The sequence below is a fragment of the Lissotriton helveticus genome, chromosome 1_1 (genome assembly GCF_964261635.1).
Source record: "Lissotriton helveticus chromosome 1_1, aLisHel1.1, whole genome shotgun sequence".
NCBI lineage: Eukaryota > Metazoa > Chordata > Amphibia > Caudata > Salamandridae > Lissotriton > Lissotriton helveticus.
Window position 1 is genome coordinate 35,916,957 of NC_136057.1, and position 22,344 is coordinate 35,939,300.

Consider the following 22,344-nt stretch of genomic DNA (forward strand, 5'->3'; position numbering starts at 1 on the left):
TGTGTCTCTGGATATGGAGTGGGCCGCAGCCTATAGGGTGAACATGTAATCTTCCTCTTACCAAGATCCTCCGATACCAAATTCCATGCTATAGGATTGTTTTGGTGGTGTAGATTAGTCATGTAAATCAACTAATGGAAATACTCTGTTGTGCCTTTGTCATAGACTGGATATAAAACAAAAGTCTAGTGGATTTGCCCAATTGGAAGAAACTAAGTCCAAAGACCTGTGAGAGATTGCCATTAATCCTGTGGGGGACCGACCGTCACCCAATTCTAGTGCCAACAAAACATAATGATATAATGGTGTTTCTTTCCACATTTTACATTCTCAGATTGCATGGTATAGCAAAAAGCCTCCTTCCATAATATTCCTATATCCTTGCTTAAAAATCAGAGCTTAATTTTAGGCTTTCCATTTTTTTTCCCTCCTTTCTTTCTTTTAAAATATATGCACTTACCTCTGTCCTTTGAATGCCTCCCCTCTCTGAGGGTAACTTACTCTGAACCACATGCCTATACAGATTAATCTCTCTTATTGTATTTCCACTAATTGCCCACACACATTTCATGGATTACCACATTTCCATCTTTGATGCCTAATCTTCTGAAACAAACAATTTCCAACCTCCACTAGCCGATGTAGTCATCCCACCAAACATTTGCAAAACCTCACATAGCCCCCCACCATTGATCACGTTACTCCTATCAATTTAATGTAGCAGAAAGAACTGGCGTAAAAGTATGAAATGGTTTCCTTGAGTGCACACAACTAATTGCAGTAACCACTGATTAACCACTAATCTTTACATCTGGAGTCGTGTGCTACTTGCTGTAAAATACTTCAACCCCTTGTCGGAGTAGTTAGAGCTTTATACATTACAAGAGCATGAGAACTTGTCAGTGTGATGATCAGGACATTGTAGACCCGATTCACAGAACTAACTTAAGACAAAATCCTAAACTTACTACTTTTGGTATTCACAGAAGTTAGGATTTTATCTTAAATTTGTCTTAAGACAAACTTAAAACAGACTTAAGACAAACTTAAGTTAGGATTTTGTCAAAATGCACTCGCCAATGGAAGTGATGCACTCTTCCACCCTCACCAAAACCACTCTGAACCGTACCCAATATGATATGTGAGACCAATAGAAGGGGTAAAGAGAATGGGCTAGGAGAGAACAAGAGTCACTGTATATCCCTCTCCGCCTTCTGACTCAAGTCAAATAAGAAGGCTTTTAGAAATCAGCTATTAGTATCCTGCTTCCAACTTTAATGATGAAAGGATATACCTTTAGGTTAACCCAGTGTAAGCAACTCCCTGTGTTTCTAGTATAAAACTGACTTTCATAACAAGATATACATATAACCAATGAAATGCAGGTTAAACTGCCTCCCAGTAACTACATCTAACTTCAGATGTACGCACTTCGATTGGTTTAGATTCTTATTTTGCATTTAGCATAACTGGAAAGTAATTTACTCCTGTTAATACTCTGATTCCGACTCTGGATGGCACAAGAATAATTTGCTACACAACTCTTGTTCATTTAATACACATGGCATACATGTATAGTATAAACAATGAGAATCCAACTGTGAATAGAGTGTGTTCCCTACAATGGTGGGGAGCACACAGTGTCTGTAAAATACCAGTCACACACCAAAAGGACCCTTGGTGTCATGCTTCATCATTGGGGTCTTCGCACCCCTCTACGGGATGCGGCGTGCTGCAACCTACGACTACGCAAGAGCACTTACTTTTGTATCTATGTGTGGTGTATGCGAGGGTTTCAAAAAATGATGTGCGTGAGTGGTGGGGTTATCAAGTGAGTGATAATTAAAAAGGACCTGGCTCGTGGGGTAGACACAAAAAAAAAGTTTTAATGGGCCCCTGGGCTGCTACTGTTAAAAAGGTGAGATTGGAGGTGTTTATGCAGTACAATGTGCACAACCTCCTGTGTGCGTCAACATGTTTCGGAGTCTGAACTCCTTCTTCAGGACGGGGTGCACAAATCCCCTACCTTACTCACGTATTACTACTCAAAAATCTACATTCGACTGTTGAGTGTAGGATGGAATTGGAGGAAAAGGTGCATCAGCTGGGAGCCCGTACCCTTAATGTGGCATTATCTATCGGCGAGACAAGGGAAGGGACAACACAGTCCAGGGTTTCCACTGGTGATAGCGGGTCTGATACAGGCAAGGGGAAACCGCTAGCTAATGTTGGGGTAGCTGATGGATGTATAAAAATTTTGTCCTGGAATGTGGCCGGGCTGAAAAACAAATTGCTCTTTCCTGAGTGGGGCTCCTTTATGGCAATGCACGACATCTGCTTGATGCAGGAAACTTGGTCACTGGAGGAGAGTGTAAGTCCCGGTTATGCAACTTTTGACATTCTGGTAACAACCAGGGGCAGGGGGGGACCATCGGGAGGTCTATCAATATGGGTGGGCACGCACCTGGGAGCCCAGGCCGCCCAAATACCAACTAATTCCCTAGATGTCCAGTGTGTACTTTTAACTCCTCAAAACATGCCCCAGGTGGCCATATTAAATATTTACTCAAGGCCAGTTAAAAGTGGGAAGGAATCTAACACAAGTGATCTATTAAAACACTTCATCCAGGCACTTGATCCCTCGATCGTTATAGTGCTGGGTGGTGATTTGAAATGAAAACAAATTTATAACGCACTGACTCAGCCCATCGGGCATCAAGGCGCCTAACCAGAAAATTATATATTTTTTATGTCCAGAGAAATGGATTACTGGTAGGCTTTCTTGAAACACCATGTTTTTAGAGCCTTTTTAAAAAGGGCAGAGAAGTTAGGGACTTGAGTTCCAATGGAAGTGTATTCCAAAGGCGCGGGCCTACTGTGGAGAATGCTCTTCCACCCCATCTAGACTTCTTAGTCCGAGGGATCACCAACAGATTGTGTTGTAATGAACGTAGACATCTGCTAGGGGTATAGGCAACGAGAAGAGATCCCAGCCCATCAGATGTTCCCGCATTCAAAGCCCTGTGCACAAGACAGATAATCTTGAAAGAGATACGATGCTCTATGGGAAGCCAGTGGAGGCTCTTTCTGGCTAGTGTCGCAGAGGAGGTTGTCAGTTTGAGTCCCTTGTCAGTGCAGAGTTGGGTGAACAGGATGATGAGGACCTGTTTTGGCATGTTCCCGACCTCCAGATCACCCCTGTCAGGGCATGGACCCCGTTGGTCCTCCAAATTAAATCACTCTCCCTTACAACGTCTTTGCGGGCGTGTAACGGGAGGCTGGAACCTGACAGACCGTGGTCAGCTACGTTTAACAGACTAGTGCAAACTTCCATCATTGATTATATAATGATGGAGGCTAAATACTGGGATAGGTTGCTGGAATTCAGGGTTCTCCCAAGACAAGACAGTGACCATAATGCCCTTGTCCTAACACTTAAGCCAGGGAGTTTTGGGCTGACAAATCCTGTTCTTGAACCTAATTCTGAAATCCTGCCTCTCATGATAGCCAACAATAGGCGCAGGGTTAAATGGCCTTATTTCCAGGACTCCCCCACCAAACTTGCTGAAATATATCAGATAGCTATACCTCTGATTTCTGAGATAGAGGATTTGGGTCCCCAGGGTAGAGCTGTGGAAATCCATAAGCAGTTGGCTGTCGCGCTAGTGGATGTGTTTTGCCCTGTGGGTGGGAACAAACCCCATCGGGTCAGGACACATCCCTGGTACGGCGCCTCCTGCAGGAAAGCAAAAAAAGACCTGCTCACTGCAATTAAAACCAAAGACAGAGCAAGAATTAGGATATCACGATTGCTCTACAAAAAGGCAATCATTAGGGGAAAGAGGGATTGGGAGGAGACTAGGTGAGAGGAGCTTAGATCTGCACTCTCATGTAAGGACTCTAAGTCGTTTTGGGCTATTGTTAGCTCAGGCGTGAGCGGGGGAGGTCTGGCTTTATCCCCGAATATAGCACTCTCAGTGTGGGAAGCTCATTTTGGAGCATTATATGCTAACTTGGAGCTAGAGTCTGTGCCCCTTTCAGGTCTCGAACCCTGCCAGGAGTATAGATTGGTAGGGGTGACAGACCTGGCCCTGGGGGAAGCTACTGTGCCTCCTTCGTTCGGCGCCCCAGGTCCCCGCCATGAGTATCGATTGGTGGGGGCCTTGGGCGACGAGCGATGACAGGACTCCCGGTATGTTGAGGATGAGTGCCATCTTGCAATGCCCGAGATTACAACTCTGAAGGAGGTTGTGTTTGCATTAGCAAGGCTGCTTTCCAACAAAGCCCCGGGCCTCGATAAATTGCCTGGGGATTTATTTTGTTCTCAACCTAAAATATGGGCACCATCATTGGTTGTCCTATTTAATGCGATTCTTATGGGGACTGATCCCCCAGGCACCTGGTTGGGAACCAAGATCGTCCCCATTTATAAGAAAGGTTGCCCGTTAACCCCATCTAATTATAGGCCCATTAGCCTTATAGATACAACACAAAAACTAATGGGCAGGATCATTTTGGACAGGATCCAAGGGTGGATGGAGGAAAACAAAATATTGACTACACTCAAGGTCAGGCATTTCAACCTTGGACTAAATATTTCGGCTGCAGGTCTTATTTTGGAAAACGGCAAGAGTGGAGGGTGGCAGCCTCTACCTTGTCTTTGTTGACCTGCGGGCCGCTTTCGACCTCGTTCCAAGGGAAAAGCTGTGGAAAGTTTTAGCAGACTTGGGTCTCCCGCCCTATTTATTGAACATCTTAAACAGATTACATACTGGCAATTATGCCCAAGTCAGGTGTGGGAGGTATGGAGATCTCTCAGCACGCTTTCCTGTTTCAAAGGGTGTACGCCAGTGGTGCGTCCTGGCTCCCACGTTATTCTGTCTTTACATCAATGGTCTTGTGGACCATTTAATTGGTGTAATAGACAATGACGCTCCCAGGCTGGCTACCGGGCGGGTGCCCGCTGTGATGTTTGCGGATGACACCTTGCTGTTATCCAAAAACATCATCGGGCATCCAGTGTACTCCGGACGGTTTTGCAACGTTCTGTGCCTCGCGTGGATTGGAGGTTAACTTGGATAAGACCAAGTTTATGATCTTCAATCCCCCGAAACAGACCCGCCCAAATCCCGTCCTCAATAGCATCCCCCTGGAACATGTCAAAACTTTTGTCTATCTTGGTATTAACTTGACGAAGATTTTGACTGAGGCTTCCAAATTTCTAAGTCAGCTCTTAGCTAACACAAATAGCAGGGGGTATTAGCAAGCTCCACGGAACATCAGACTTCAAACCGGCAGCTCCGGTTCTTGAAATATATCGACTCCAGGCAAGAACAGCCTCAACGTATGGTGCTGAACTTTGGGGCCATAAGAATACATCCAATCTTTTGAGGGTGGAACAGTGTTTCATGAGGAATCTGGTGGGTTTACCACAAAGTACACCACTCATCCCTCTACGATTTGATTTGGGCCTGGAGTCAATAGAGGAGTTGGTAGCTGCACGGCCTATGCTCTATTGGAAGAGGTTCTGGTCAGTTCCTGAGCTGGCCCCCTATAGAGCGGAATTTTTGGAGGTTTGGGGTCTTCTAAAAAGCAAAAATATCCCGTGGTTGCTTCACATTAAGGTTCTTAGTGCCCGAATAGGTTTGCCTGAGCTTTGGGAGACTCCTGATTTGAGCTGCCCGAGGATATCCAGATCGGAACTCCAAAATCTGCTGAAGCGGCAAAATCTATTAGCCCTACAGAGATCAGCTACCCTGGGTAGGCTGTCTGTAGAGTTCCTCTTAGTAAAATCGGAACCACGACTAGAGGAATTCCTAGATGTAATTCAACCACCTCTTGCGAGGAAGTTATAAACTCAACTAAGGTATGGCAGCCTACCAATCAGGGCATTTACCTCTAAATGTGCAAAATCGGAGAATGGAGCCTGCCCGGCATGTAATTATAAACGAGAAGATGTTCCTCATGTTATGTTTTTCTGTCCAGCGTATGTAACAATAAGAAAATGCTGGCTGACCCCATTATGTAGGAACCTGCGGTTTAGACATTGTATACAGGCCTGCAGGGTTCTAATGTATGATACCTCTTCCCCCATAGTTTTTGCTGTATCTCGTTTTCTACTTAGTATGTGGCGCAGAAGGAAAAGCTTTGTATAATGCCTGTGATCAATTATGAATTTTATACTACTTGGTTCTTAATAACTGCTGAGTTTAATCAATTTTTATCTCTAATACTTATTCTTTCACTATTTATTGTTTTAAATTAATTGTGCCCTGTATGTATTTTATCTGCACTTTTATGGTCTTCTGACCGAAATAAAGTTATCATTAATAATTAAAAAGCACCTGGCTCGTGGGGTAGACAAAAAAAAAAGGTTTTAATGGGCCCCCGGGCTGGTACTGTTAAAAAGGTGAGATTGGAGGTGTTTATGAAGTACAATGTGCACTACCTCCTGTGTGCGTCAACATGTTTCGGAGTCTGAACTCCTTCTTCAGGACGGGGTTCACAAATCCCCTACCATACTCACGTATTCCCACTCAAAAATCTATTGATATTACAGAAAAGTGAAGTGTAATGCAGGCTACAATGTACCTACAACATGAAAGTCGATGTTTTCTGCTAATCGCAAAACCTGGGAAGGAAAAAACAGTAATCTGGTGATCCGATCCTCAATATTTGTAAGGTACAGTGACCTGTAGAAAAATATACATAATTATATATAGTGTGGGCAGCTATCACTAGACACATGATGTCATACTACTAGGGATGTTGTGCCCTGTAAAAGAAGAAACACAGACAGGACACACATACATAAAACATAAAACACACGCTCTATTTGTTAAGAATACTTCTGTTCCTGTGTCATAATTGTATATGGGGGTTTAGATAGCCTGGTTAATGCATATTTGTTTAATCCATCTGAGGTGCCTCATGAGCCTCTTAACGTAGGGGACTATCGCGCCATGCTGCTACCTGTAAAAAAATACATACACGGTTTCTGAGTCCCATTTACTCACATAGTTGTTGGTTGACCTCCATTTCCTGTACTAACACCATACTCACGATCAACAGGAGAGAATAGCTCCTTCTTGCCCCGTATGTGGCTCCGCTGTGAGTGCGGTATCTGCTTGGGGGCCTCGCCCTTTTATAGTTGGTAAATGGCTCAATTGAGTTTCAATTAGCGTGGTAAACTGACGGATGTAGTTACTTGCCCATATTTGGGTAATCCGGTTGTGGTTTTTGCTGATGGTTAACAGGCTCCCTTAGCGTGAAGAGAGGCTGTCTTTAGGCCTGTGCTAACACGTTACCAGCTCGGTCTCCAATGAGTCCCTGGTTTTCCTAGATTTGAATATCTACCCTGAAGGAGGTACATTCAAAACAACTACACATTGAAGAGGCGCTGTCTTTAGGCCTGTGCTAACACGAAATGCTAATCTCTTTCCAGCGCATGAGCCGGTGCCAGATGCTAAATCATCGTGCGCGCGCTTTTGCTCAAATTTTAGAGATCTCTGGGCTCGGTTACCTTTACTTGCCAATGTGTGATGCTTGGTCTTAGTGCGTGCGCATGCGCGCTCTCTGTTATAGCGATATTTGTGCCCGGTTACATTTTACACTTTCCTGAGTGGGACATAACGAAACCACCCTGAATAAAATGAAATGTAAAGACAAGTACTGTGCTCTGTGTGAAGAGGCCAGTTGTCAAATGTATGCGTTAAATAGACATTTAATGTTCTTATGGGTGGAGGCAGTAATTAAACTATGGGCTTCAGAACCAAGTGCATTAATTATACAGTGTTTAAATTGCAACTAGAAAAACATGGCACATAAGGCGGCATTGTGGAGGTTGTACTTAGGTGTGCATAGAGGGGCCTCTACAGGTCTTATTCAATGAAAGCAATTAGTTTCTCAGGAAAAAAGGGAGGTGCATCAGTTCAATTGGCCCCAAGGTATCTCATCATTGAGGCCTGAGATATGAGTGCCAAGGCGGAACACCCAATGCTGTTCTTTTTCGAAAAGGCCAGTCTCTGTCTGGAGTTGCTCTATCACAGTCCAGTTAAGGTCATTTACACAGTGTTCAGCCTCCAAAAAGTGGGTAGTCATTTTCGTGGTGCTTCTTTTGCACCGCACGTTGCTTTTGTGTTCACTTAATCGTGTTTTTACTGCCCGTGTAGTCATGCCGATGTATTCGAGGCCACATGGACAGGTAATCATGTAGACTACGTTCTTGCTGTTGCAGTTAGTCAGTTTCCGTTGGCCCCACTTGGTTCCGTTACTAAATGTCAACTGCTTGCTTTTCTTCGTCAGGTGACAACTGCTACAGTTGCCACATGGAAAGTGCCCTTGTATTCCATGTAAGAACGGTGTGGGTTGTTGATTCTTGTTAGGACGGGTGTGGACTAGAATATCCTTGAGATTGCGCCCCCGTCTGTGTGCAAACATGGGTTTCTCTAGGGTCAGATCTCCGCCTGTTTGTATGCGCCAGTGCTTGTTTACAATTTTGGAGACCTCATTTGAGTGTGTGCTATATGTGGTTACACATATGGGTGGGTCTTAGCTGCTCAGTGTTAGTTGGTAACCCTGTTCTAAAGTAGGGCCTCCCTGTTGTTATTTTTTGCTCTTTTCATGGCCGAATTGATAATCCGGTCTAGATATTGCCTTTTCTGTAACTTGGGTTTTAGGTCAGTTGCCTGTGATTTGTACATCGCCATATCTGTACAATTTCAAGAATTACGGTAGGTTTTCTCGGAGGTGTCGGGGGTGAAAGCTATCAAACCTCAGGAGGCAGTTCCTGGCCGTTGGCTTGAAATGTGTAGTTGTTTTGAATGTACCTCCTTCAGGGTAGATATTCAAATCTAGGAAAACCAGGGACTCATTGGAGACCGAGCTGGTAACGTGTTAGCACAGGCCTAAAGACAGCCTCTCTTCACGCTAAGGGAGCCTGTTAACCATCAGCAAAAACCACAACCGGATTACCCAAATATGGGCAAGTAACTACATCCGTCAGTTTACCACGCTAATTGAAACTCAATTGAGCCATTTACCAACTATAAAAGGGCGAGGCCCCCAAGCAGATACCGCACTCACAGCGGAGCCACATACGGGGCAAGAAGGAGCTATTCTCTCCTGTTGATCGTGAGTATGGTGTTAGTACAGGAAATGGAGGTCAACCAACAACTATGTGAGTAAATGGGACTCAGAAACTGTGTATGTGTTTTTTTACAGGTAGCAGCATGGCACAATAGTCCCCTACGTTAAGAGGCTCATGAGGCACCTCAGATGGATTAAACAAATATGCATTAACCAGGCTATCTAAACCCCCATATACAATTATGACACAGGAACAGAAGTATTCTTAACAAATAGAGCGTGTGTTTTATGTATGTGTGTCCTGTCTGTGTTTCTTCTTTTACAGGGCACAACATCACAAGTAGTATGACATTATGTGTCTAGTGATAGCAGCCCACACTATAAATAAATATGTATATTTTTCTACAGGTCACTGTACCTTACAAATATTGAGGATCGGATCACCAGATTACTGTTTTTTCCTTTCCAGGTTTTGCGATTAGCAGAAGCCATCGACTTTCATGTTGTAGGTACATTGTAGCCTGCATTACACTTCACTTTTCTGTAATATCAATAGATTTTTGAGCAGTAATACGTGAGTAAGATAGGGGATTTGTGCACCCCGTCCTGAAGAAGGAGTTCAGACTCCGAAACATGTTGACGCACACAGGAGGTAGTGCACATTGTACTGCATAAACACCTCCAATCTCACCTTTTTAACAGTACCAGCCATTAAAACCTTTTTTTTAATGTCTACCCCATGAGCCAGTTCCTTTTTAATCATCACTCACTTGATAACCCCACCACTCACACACATCATTTTTTGAAACCCTCGCATACACCACACATAGATACAAAAGTAAGTGCTCTTGCGTAGTCGTAGGTCGCAGCACGCCGCATCCCGTAGAGGGGTGCGAAGACCCCAATGATGAAGCATGACACCAAGGGTCCTTTTGGTGTGTGAGGGGTATTTTACAAACACTGTGTGCTCCCCACCATTGTAGGGAACACACTCTATTCACAGTTGGATTCTCATTGTTAATGCGTATACGGATAGGGAGAACGAATCCACACGATAACTCTCTCTCTCCCCTTTTGTTATTTTCATACATGCATAGTACTCACGATCGCGCACTCCTGAGGCGGAAGCCGGGAGGTTTTAAAAATTGCTTTTTGTGTCACTGAATAATTTGTATTTTAACTCACCACGCGCTAACAAGCGCCAGGGCACTCACCTGCACTGGGAATTTCAGCGAGCAGCGGACCTAGCGCTCACTCGCTGTTTAACTTTCCCCTGCCTCAAACGCCAAGCCGGCGAGAACTTAGGCCACGCCCCCTGAAGGCCACGCCCCCCTGACGCTGTATTTAAGGCGCTGCTTACAAGCGACCTTCAATCTCACGATCGCGCACTCCTGAGGCGGAAGCCGGGAGGTTTTAAAAATTGCTTTTTGTGTCACTGAATAATTTGTATTTTAACTCACCACGCGCTAACAAGCGCCAGGGCACTCACCTGCACTGGGAATTTCAGCGAGCAGCGGACCTAGCGCTCACTCGCTGTTTAACTTTCCCCTGCCTCAAACGCCAAGCCGGCGAGAACTTAGGCCACGCCCCCTGAAGGCCACGCCCCCCTGACGCTGTATTTAAGGCGCTGCTTACAAGCGACCTTCAATCTCACGATCGCGCACTCCTGAGGCGGAAGCCGGGAGGTTTTAAAAATTGCTTTTTGTGTCACTGAATAATTTGTATTTTAACTCACCACGCGCTAACAAGCGCCAGGGCACTCACCTGCACTGGGAATTTCAGCGAGCAGCGGACCTAGCGCTCACTCGCTGTTTAACTTTCCCCTGCCTCAAACGCCAAGCCGGCGAGAACTTAGGCCACGCCCCCTGAAGGCCACGCCCCCCTGACGCTGTATTTAAGGCGCTGCTTACAAGCGACCTTCAATCTCACGATCGCGCACTCCTGAGGCGGAAGCCGGGAGGTTTTAAAAATTGCTTTTTGTGTCACTGAATAATTTGTATTTTAACTCACCACGCGCTAACAAGCGCCAGGGCACTCACCTGCACTGGGAATTTCAGCGAGCAGCGGACCTAGCGCTCACTCGCTGTTTAACTTTCCCCTGCCTCAAACGCCAAGCCGGCGAGAACTTAGGCCACGCCCCCTGAAGGCCACGCCCCCCTGACGCTGTATTTAAGGCGCTGCTTACAAGCGACCTTCAATCTCACGATCGCGCACTCCTGAGGCGGAAGCCGGGAGGTTTTAAAAATTGCTTTTTGTGTCACTGAATAATTTGTATTTTAACTCACCACGCGCTAACAAGCGCCAGGGCACTCACCTGCACTGGGAATTTCAGCGAGCAGCGGACCTAGCGCTCACTCGCTGTTTAACTTTCCCCTGCCTCAAACGCCAAGCCGGCGAGAACTTAGGCCACGCCCCCTGAAGGCCACGCCCCCCTGACGCTGTATTTAAGGCGCTGCTTACAAGCGACCTTCAATCTCACGATCGCGCACTCCTGAGGCGGAAGCCGGGAGGTTTTAAAAATTGCTTTTTGTGTCACTGAATAATTTGTATTTTAACTCACCACGCGCTAACAAGCGCCAGGGCACTCACCTGCACTGGGAATTTCAGCGAGCAGCGGACCTAGCGCTCACTCGCTGTTTAACTTTCCCCTGCCTCAAACGCCAAGCCGGCGAGAACTTAGGCCACGCCCCCTGAAGGCCACGCCCCCCTGACCCCTACATCATGTGCTGCCACCGGAAGCGCAGCGGACGAGCGCAGCGGGAGCGTCGTTTGCGCGCCGAAGGCGCACCTAAGGCAAGCCCGTCTGCGCCCGTCCGCGCCCAGCCGGGCCTAGGGCCAGAACCCCTGCCGGACCAGACAGCCCTTGGGGTAAGCTATTCACGCCGTGACCTCCTTAGTCTTAGACCCCCTATTGATATTACATGTAACTATATCTATGATCCGGAAGGCCCATACAATACATGTACTCGCTGCCGCCCTGTCCAGCTCAAGCTCCCCTGCCGACATACTTTGCCCACAGCTCTCAAACTAGCCACCCTGAACTGCCGCTCTCTCCCCAGACATGCGTTGCTAATCAACCATCTCATTGAGGATCATGAGCTCGATATCCTGTTCCTCTCAGAAACATGGATTACAAACCACTCGGACTCAGACGTCATCCTGGCTACCCCCCCAGGTTTTCTGGTTCAATCCCAGCCCCGCCCTTTGGGTAGAGGAGGAGGCCTGGCGATCATCTACCGGGACCACCTTACCTGCAGAATCCACGACGCCCAGATCACGGACTCTGAAAGCCTCCAATTTTCCATCCACGTAGGTCCAACCCACACGCTTGTGGGACTCCTAATCTACCGCCCCCCCGGCAATATGAGCTCTTTCACTAGAGCGCTCCTTGAGACTATCGCATCGCAAGCCCACTCCACCCCCAACTTCTCCATAATAGGGGATCTTAACATCCATTTCGATGACCCCACAGATACAGGAGCGGCTGAATTGATTGGAGAACTGGCAACATTTGGCCTCCATCTAGCTAATTCTGGTGCCACGCACACTAAAGGCCATCTGCTTGATCCAGTATTTACGAATGACACCACTCTTCAAGTCACTAAGTCCCTTCCCCTACCATGGACGGACCATTTCATGGTCCCTTTCCGCATTCCAGGAGTAGCCAAGAAACTCCACAAACCCACCACCTACATTAAAGATAGAGCATGGGCCAGACTATCCCCTGAGGACTGGACCAAAACACTGAATTTATCGATCCCGACTCCCTCGGAAGACCCGACCACCGCGGACAGTAAATTCAGAACCTGGATTACCACCTCCCTTGACTCCATTCTCCCAATAAAAACTCGGGAAAATAAGAACCATAAACTAGGATCCGCTCCATGGTATACTCCGGAACTCCGGGTCCTTCGCAAACAATGTAAAAAAGCTGAACGGACATGGAGAAAAGACTGGCAGCACGCAAGTAAAGTGGAGTATCAACAAACGGTGAGACTATACAAAGGTTCCCTAAAAATCGCCAAAGCCTCTCATTATGATACCAGGATTAAAAACGCTACTAATTCGGCAAGGGAATCATATCTCATCGTTAAAGAGCTACTGAAAAAATCTGTCCCACTCTCATCTAACACTACGCCTGTGGACAGAAGTAATGAGCTGGCCAACTACTTCAACGCCAAAATCGACCGCATCTTAACATCTCTGCCCCCTCCCAGCCTACCCAACAACTCGAATGACGAGGGTTTCGCTAACTACGCAGTAAATAGCACGCTTCCTCAGCTCACCTCCTTCAAAGCAGTAACTAGAGACGAGGTAGAATCCACCTTAACCAAAATGAAAAGTGGATCCCCGTTAGACCCCGTCCCGATCAGATTCCTCAAAACTATTGCCCCAGTCGTAGTACCCACAATTACGGAGCTCATAAATACATCACTCTCCCAAGGCTCGGTCCCCCCCAGCTGGAAATGTGCAATTGTTAAGGCACTCCTTAAAAAACCCCAGCTTGACCCAGCCGACATGGCGAACTACAGACCTATTTCTCTCCTCCCTGGTACCAGTAAGATGGCTGAGAAACTGGTCAATGGCCAATTGTCATGTTACCTGGAAGCCAATAACATCTTACGGCAGTCCCAGACGGGTTTCCGTCCAGGTCATGGCACGGACTCCGCCCTCCTCGCTGTCATCGAGGAGGCGAGATGCATCCTGGATTCAGGAGGATCAGTGGCAGTGATCCTCCTGGACCTAAGCGCAGCCTTCGACACAGTCAACCATCGTGTCCTTCTCCATCGGCTAGCTGCTGCAGGGATTGCAAACTCAGCGCTCAAGTGGATAGAGTCCTTCCTCTCAGGGCGATCGTACCAGGTGTGGGATGGCGAATTCCACTCTGCCACCCTCCCACTCACGAGCGGAGTCCCCCAGGGGTCCTCATTAAGTCCAACCTTATTTAATGTCTACATGGCCCCCCTTGAAGACGTTGTCACCCCCTTTGGGATTAGAATAGTAAGCTACGCCGACGACACCCAACTAGTCGTCTCACTTTCCCAATTGGACAAACACCCGGACAATCTCCAAAACTGCCTTAAAAACATACACACCTGGATGTGCGAGTCAGCACTTAAATTAAATGGGTCCAAGACTGAGGTCATGCTTCTGGGCAAGCAGTGGTCCACCATCCCTCCCTCGGTCTGGCCAGACGTTTTCGGAGAAATCCCCACCCCGAAACAGGAAATCAAAACCCTAGGAGTCTGGCTAGAGCCCGAGCTGTCACTGAAGACTCAAGCCACCAAGACAGCAGGGACCTGCTTTGGCCTAATGCGCTCCATCAGGAAGATCCTTCCACTTCTCCCGCCACTATCCAGGAAACTCCTAGTACAGGGCCTGGTACTCGCAAGGCTGGACTACTGTAACATGATATACCTCGGAGCACCAGAATCTACCCTCACCAAACTCCAGCGAACGCAGAACGCAGCCGCCCGGCTACTCTGGAATCTCCCCTCCAGAGCATCAGCCAGGCATGCAATCCAGGACCTCCACTGGCTTCCTATCCGCCAAAGGGTCGATTTCAAGACCCTCTGCACTGCACATAAGCTGCTTAACGGTTCCGGCCCAAACATCTTAAGAAACCTGGTTACCCCTTACAAAGTCTCCAGGTCCCTCCGCTCGGAAAATGAGAATCTGGCCAACGTCCCCAGGCATAGGAAGACACGCTCAGGTGGCCGCCGCTTCTCGATCAATGCCTCCACGAGATGGAACGCCCTCCCCCGTACCCTCCGACTGGAATCCAATCACCTGCGGTTCAGGAAGAAATTGAAAACGATACTGTTCCCTAAATAAAAATTTCCCCCCTGTCTGCCCTCAGGTTCGCCTTCAAGATTTTAGCGCGGGGATGCCCTCGGGTCACCATGCGCTGTACAAATCGCTAAAATAAATAAATAAAAATAAATACTCAATGATGCTTTGAAACAGAATCATTTCAGTTCCTTCACAAACGAATTCAAGTTCAGATAGACTCTAAATTGTCCACAAAGTCTTTGGATACAAATGTCTAATTGAAGAAGCAGTTCCAAGCTTGTTTGATCCCAAATAGCTTCCCCTTGCCAAATAAATTTCCATATTATGGATATTTTTTCAACAAACTCTTAAGAAACATAACGTTCCTTTAACATCAATCAAAAATTCAGAAATCAAGGGTCCTTGCAACACCAACATTGCGACCAACAAGAACGCTCTGGAACACAAAGGACGTTATACCGGGCGGCCAACATCTTGATGCCTATCAGCAACTCGGGCTGACACTTGATACACACAGCCAGTCTCTCCACCTTCGGAAAGCATTTAGCACTGGTGGGTCTCGTGCACAACGTCCCTGCCCTCTATGTGTACCAAATTATAATCCTTGATTCCTGAAAGCTAGTTCTGATCACCTGGTCTCCTTCATCTAGGCAGCTCTTACTGCTGCACTGTAGACTCAGCTGTGCTGGATCTCTGCAGGGGCTATTTCTTACCCTTGTGTTGGAGGTCTCTCCTCCCCGGAAGACTTTCTGAGTTGGACTGCTTGAGATAAAGTCAGCACAGCGCCCATCATCTGCAAATCCACTTTGACTTCCTTCATCTTCTCACCCACTTGGAGTTTCCCCAGGGAAAAGGTAACAAAACTGTGGCATTTTTGTGTCAAATGTAAATCTTGATGCCCCCTGTCTTACATAAGAGCGATCCATCTCCCTTTGGCTCACCACGGTCATTCTGGCCCCAGCACCCCAGATAGGTTTATGCTGTCTACACAGATATTTTCAGGGAAGTTCAGGCTTTGTCCCGACTCTCAGCAATCCTCTCCATGTTGCATTTAATGGAAGCAAAGTTCTTGAGAAAGAAATCAGAGGTGGGCTCTAAAGGCGCCATTTGCTACATTGAACCCAAAGTAGTTACTTCTGTCTCATGATTGAGTCATGGAACATACACTGGCATCAATATAACACTCACTTTAACACCCCTGCCTGAACTGCTGGGCACCTAGTTTCAGGCTCAGAATGGGTACAAAGTTGTCGGAATGATTAGTCCTGCTGTGATTGGCTGGACAAGCCAGGTAGAATTGGAATTGGCGCCGCGACAATGTTTGGCCACAAGCCTTTCTCTGGACGACTCATACAGAGGCTGTCAGCAAATATGAGCACACTCTCTGCCCTCTGAACCCTGACCAGAGCAGCTACACGGGAAGTTGTGAAAGGGGTCTGAAGGAGTGGGGCAGGGCTGCTGCACTGGGGTCTTCAGAGATAACTGGCTCACCAGTCTGAGAGTTTGCTCATGATGAGAAAACAGACCTCACGGTGATCCGCTTCACAATGGTATATCTGGCCATTACTCGTGGACATATGACAAGAATGTCCAGAAACTGATCCGGAAGAGGTTTGTTGCGATCAAATGTCTGAATTACACAACAATGAAAAAACATAGGAACCAATTGTTTCTGGAGGAAGGAAGAGATTTTTTCAGGCTCATACAAAGTTTGAGGATCCACAGATTCAGAAGTTATGCAACTGCATCAAGGAAAACGGGAAATTAATTTGTTACAGGAGTGGAAACAGAGCAAAATATAGTTCTCATAAACCTATATTAAATAATCACCGTTTGAAATTGGTCCCTATTGGGTACATACGGTGTATCTGACCATGAAATTTATGCATACAACAGTGATCTTTGCTCCAAATGCAACAACAAAGTGGGTCCATACGTGGTCATGATGTGGACAAGTGGTAAAGTCCAAAGATTCTGGAGTTATGCTGTACAATGTTTATCAGAACTGACGGGATAAAACTTTACCAAGACACCTCGTTTATGTTTAATAGCTGCTATACTGGTAAAGAACAAACTTCACAAGGCCCATCGGTGTCACCTGTAATAATCGGGCTTGCTTGTTTTTGAATCGCTTGTAGCTCAAATTTATAATGATTAAAACACAAAGGCTGACTGCTAGGAATAGCTGATCACTGATAGCTGACGGCTGGGAACAGCAAGGCAGAGATAGGGGGAATCAAGGAAAGTGATGCACTCCCATAGAGTGCTAAGAGTGAAATGGGAAACTAAGGATTACAAAAATAGTTCTCTCAGATCAGCTAGACAAGAAAGCCAGCCAATCATGAGTAATTCCCAACACAAAGTCAACTCTGAGTGTACGCTTACATTTGGGATACAGAGCTGTCTGTGCTAGACAGTACCAAGACTGTAACAAGTATTGGCAAAGCCAATAGGTCTGGCTTTGGACGCCAGCCTTTTGGCAATTCTTGTTTTATTTTGTCATGCTTTTGCAAAACGTCATTATTTTAGAACCTTCTGGGCCGTTGTCAATCTAAACAAAACATTAGCTAGAAGGCAAATATGTTGCTTTGATCCCATAAAAGCGCACATTGCCATAGTACTTCCTGGCAGTGACTAGAACTACTCTGCGAGTTGATTGGCCCCTTGTGAAACGGCAGCAAGCCGTAACTCATAATGAACTCAGCCAATGGCTGAAATGGGCTGACACATTAGCCCTTGATGCACGCTGGAGTGGGTGGAAGATACATGTGAATGCAAAGACCACAGACTAATGGATGACACCTGGCTGACAACCCTTATAGATAACTATGTTGGTAACATAAAAAAAGGCTTTGACCAAAACAGACTTAAGGCGAGAAAGAAAGAATGAAAGGAAGAATGAAAGGTAAGCAAGAAAAGAAGGAAGCAAAGACAGAAAAAGGAAAGCAAGATGAAAAAGAAAAGAAAGAGGAAATGATAGAAGGACAAAGAAACAAAGAAGGAAAGATATAGGCAAACAAGGAAATAAAGAAAGAATGAAAGAAAGAAAGAAATCAGCAATGAAAGAAAGAGGAAGGCAAGAAAGGAAAGAAAGAAGAAAGGATAAAAAGGTGAAGAGTAAAAAGAAAACTGAAGAAAAGAAAGGAAGAAGACAAGACAGAAAGGAAGGTAAGAAGTCAAGAAAGAGGAAGGCACAAAAAAGGAAAGAAAGAAAGAAATGCAAGGGAGAAGAAAGAAAGATAAAAAAAGGAGCAAAAGTAGCAAACAAGGAAATTAAGAGGGAGACAAGAAAGTAACAAAGAGAACAGTAAGAAAGAAAGAGGAAGGTAAGAAAAAAAGAGAAAGAAAGAAAGACGAGGGCGAGAAAGAGAAAGAAAGAGAAAGACAGAAAGAAAGAAAGAAAGAAGGAAAGAGAATGAATGGGTGATTGACAGGTGGGTTTGGAAAGATGGAGTACCCTAATGAGCTTACATTCAGAGTGTATGTGAGCTACTGGTATGCTCTAAAATCAGTGGTTGGATAAACAAAGTCCACTTCAAAAGAATATTTACAACAGCATTGGCAGGAGACAGGAACTGATAAAGATTAAATGTGCCCTGTGCTCTCATCTGGGAGAAGGATCCTGCTATCACATCAAGCTCCACAAACAAAGGCAACACTAAAGTAATAATGAGGTACAAACAGAAACTATGACACTGAAAGCCCTACCATGTGTGCAGAAGTGCTTCTTGTGAAAGGCGTAAATGTTGTCACTCAAAAGTGAAGTTAGCTAATGGCTAAAGTAGCCTCACCCCCTCCCCCTCGCCCCATGCTGAATGCTGTAGTGGGTGTAAACAATTTGTGAATGACACAAGAACTGAGCAACTCATGAGGAGAAGTGGCTGAAAGCCCATTTATATAAGTACATATTACATATAACTTTAGTTTAATACAGAATTTTGTCAAGCGCGTGCAGCTGCCTCAACCGGAGTCGTCCCGGAGCTAACACCCGACCTACAGAGAGGTAAATGTACAACAAACAGAATAATGGTTCCAATGGATAACAGCTGAGTGTGAGGTGAGGAAACTGCAACAATTCACACATACGGTAGAGTCATGGCCGGATACACAGACTGTAAACTTGTAACATTGTAATGTCCCTTAGGTGATAGGCCACAGTGATGAACAAAACTATTACTCAGTATTAGCAACAGAACGTATGCACTGGGAAAATACACTTGCTTCATGTATTTATACATTGCTCTTTGCAATAACGGAATTATTTGCATGTCTGTGGAATGTCCATGGGAGGGCAAAGCTGAATTGAGTACATTAAGCCGATAAATGTTGTACTTGCTTTTAGTATGTAATGCTCAAATATCAATAAAAGAAAAGGAGTCATCATAAGCATCCGTATTGATTTAAGAATTGATCTTTGGCTGGGCTATGTCGCGAATCAGTGTCCACGTTAACTCTCTTGTTTCTTGACTTTGCAGCGCTGAAGAAAATTGATCTGCACGTCGAGTACCACGCAGGGCCTCTTTTGGCAACTGATGCAGGGAACGGTTTGCTGGTGCAGTGGAGGTCTCATGGGAAACCTCTTCGGATGGCGAAAATGATGGCAGCAGATCTGCACTACATGGCCAATGACATTGCTGGTCTTGGCGGAGGACCTAATATGGTGATTGCTATTAACCTCTGGGCTCACTTCACGTCCTTCCCGGTGGAGGTGTACATCAGGCGGCTGAGAAACATCCGCAGGGCTGTGGTGGAGCTCCTAGAGAGGAGCCCCAATACCACGGTGATCCTCAAAACTGCTAACACTGGACATAACTACGGCAGCAACTGGCTATCGCTCCAATTGGATCTTATTATGCGGAACATGTTTTCTGGACTCCGGGTGGGCATTGTAGATGCTTGGGAAATGACTTCCTGTCACTACCTTCAGGAGAGCCTTCATCCACAGAGAGCTATTGTCCAAAATCAAGTAGACATGTTCTTGTCTTTTATCTGCCCCAGCTGAGTACGGTAGAGAGGCAGGAACACAAAGAAGAGAGTGAAAGCTATAGCAATACATAGCTAGAAGTTTCTTATTACACCGTAAGAATTGTAATTGGAAACAGGCATGCCATCGTGTGGAAGAGCAACCATTTTTTTATGAAACCGATCAAGAATAGGGTACAAGCCATGGTACTGGAAAGACGTGAGCAATGGTGGGCCAAAGTACTGGAGGGTCCTGTTCAGATGTCTTTTGTGCTATGGGGTCCCTGTGCAGACATATGTTTAGTTGTCAGTATAGAGTATTATGTCAATTAGAGATATGTATATACTGATAGGTAAACGTGGTAATGAGGCGTGCACACTTGTCCTTCAGTGTTGTGAAGAGGCCTGTGCCTATTGGTGGCACTAGCCTGCTGAGCCTGAAGTAGGAGTCTGTACGGACTAGTGAAGGTGATGCAGAATGGCGCCAGGGAAGGTAATTATATAGAGACTTGCACCTGGTTGGGGAATTGCCTGGACTTATCGGGAGCGCATATAACAAGGTATCCATCTGTTTTCAGCATGAATGTCTATGTGATTGTATTCTTTCATGGAGTATGTTCTACTGCCGAGCAGAAGCTGAAGTGTGTAGGCAGAACAGAGTAAATGAATGAATGTAGAAGATAAATTGTGTGTGGATTACCATTGATTTGGAAGAGGGGAAAAGTACAGTTTGTGGACGACTAGTAGACATATTTTATTAAAATGTCTTTGGAGATACATAGTTTGCTGACTAAATCCTAATTAGTACAGTGAACATCGGTGTATTATTTTCCCTCCTAGTTGAAGTAATTAGAGGCCTACCCGTACCATGTTATTAATGTTAACATGGATAAGTGATGCCAGAGATAACGACAAGCTGTGCGTACAGGAAGCTTGCTCAAAGCGTCTGGGTTGGGAGAGCATGATTATATTGATGCAGAAGTGTGTGAGATATCCAAGTATAAACTGCATTATAGAGTTTCTTCGGCTAGGAATGAAGTTCATAACAACTGTGGGTCTGAGTGAGTTTGCACTCATCAGCAGGACCCAACATTAAGCCAGAGTAATGAACTTTCTATTATTCCAATAAATACCTAGACATGTTTTCAAACTCCATTGTCTTCTGAGCTCCGTTTGAAGTGTTAAAAAAGTATGGTGGTGGAAAGACCTAAAAATGAATTAATCAAGAGAATAAAATCTAACTCAGAAATGATTAAGTCATGACTATTTATAAATCTAGGTCTTTGTCAGACAGCAGGTCAAAGTTGGTGCAATGGCTATTTACATTCATAGGCTGGTTGGTTATACAAAACTAACTTCAACGCTACACGTCAGTTCTTTACGTGGACAGTGAGGAACCAGAGTATCGTTGTCAGATACTGCCTGCCAGAAATATTGCCTTATTAGATATGATCATATAAGATCTATACTAATTGCGGCAATATGCCAGTAATAAATATGATATTTATGTCAGATAATATTTCTGTGTAGGATATCCTGACCTACAAATAAATGAACAGGATTTTACTGATATTATACTCTAAATCCACAGCTAAGATCATATCTGTGCTAACCACTATATATTAATAGTTGAAGAATTTAAACGTCAATGTGGGGTCACCATCATAGGAGTTATGTTATGTATTTTAACTCTCAAATTTTGTAATCAGTTTGGCCCCTTTCAAATGTTTACATTTATTTAGGAACATGCTGAACCTAACCCCAAAAAATATACTGTAAGATCTCCCAACACCATTGTTTAACTCACAATGACTGTAAGAAACCCAGACTGGGTGGGACCCAAGAAGACGGGGGTACTCGGTTCCTGGGCCTCGGTGAAGGCAAATTGGGAACCAAGTACCAATTGTTAGCACTCAACTCTCAGGCAGGGCAGTTCCTGGTTTCCACAGGGGAGGTGTGGTGGGCTAGAGACTCCCAACTCAGCAATGCAAAAACAACATTTAATAATTCGTCTTCTAGTCAGTGCTTTCTCTAAAGAAAATGAAAAAGTATTTTATTATCCAAACTTCACATAAATTAACAAATATTTTGAAAAATATAAGTGTAGTCACCTAAGGTGACTCCATCTAAAGGGTCTCACAACCAACATGAGGCCCACACTAAAGGATTGCCAGAAACAGTCTAGTACCCCCTAAATGTACCATAGCCCCCTGCACTGGAGGCATCTCTAGTGGTCTGCAATCAGCAAGTACTAAACTCTAGAAATGCAATACTTCTTTACGTGCTCAACAAAAACATGCCCACATTACTCAAAAGTCAGGCTTACTGAGTGTCACAATAACAATCAAAGGCAAAATACTCATTGCAGAGTCAACGAGGAGCAGCTCAACTCTACCCTCAACCGCAACATCCCCACCGCATTAACCAACACCAACCGCTCTAGCGCTCTAGTCCTGGAGCACCCCACCCTACAAAAAAGGCAAGCCAAGCGCACGCGCGAAG

General features: G+C 45.4%; 1 protein-coding gene across 2 annotated transcripts in view; it reads left to right on the forward strand.

The window, feature by feature from the left end:
- Positions 1-20,992, forward strand: part of LOC144820246 (NXPE family member 3-like) — a 146,152-nt gene extending 125,160 nt beyond the window's left edge. For both annotated transcript variants that reach the window (XM_078677856.1, XM_078677879.1), the window contains exon 5: positions 19,356-20,992. In XM_078677856.1, coding sequence (XP_078533982.1) covers positions 19,356-19,882 — 527 coding nt within the window. In that variant the 3' untranslated portion in view covers positions 19,883-20,992. The remainder of the gene's footprint in view (positions 1-19,355) is intronic.
- Positions 20,993-22,344: the final 1,352 nt, after the last annotated feature.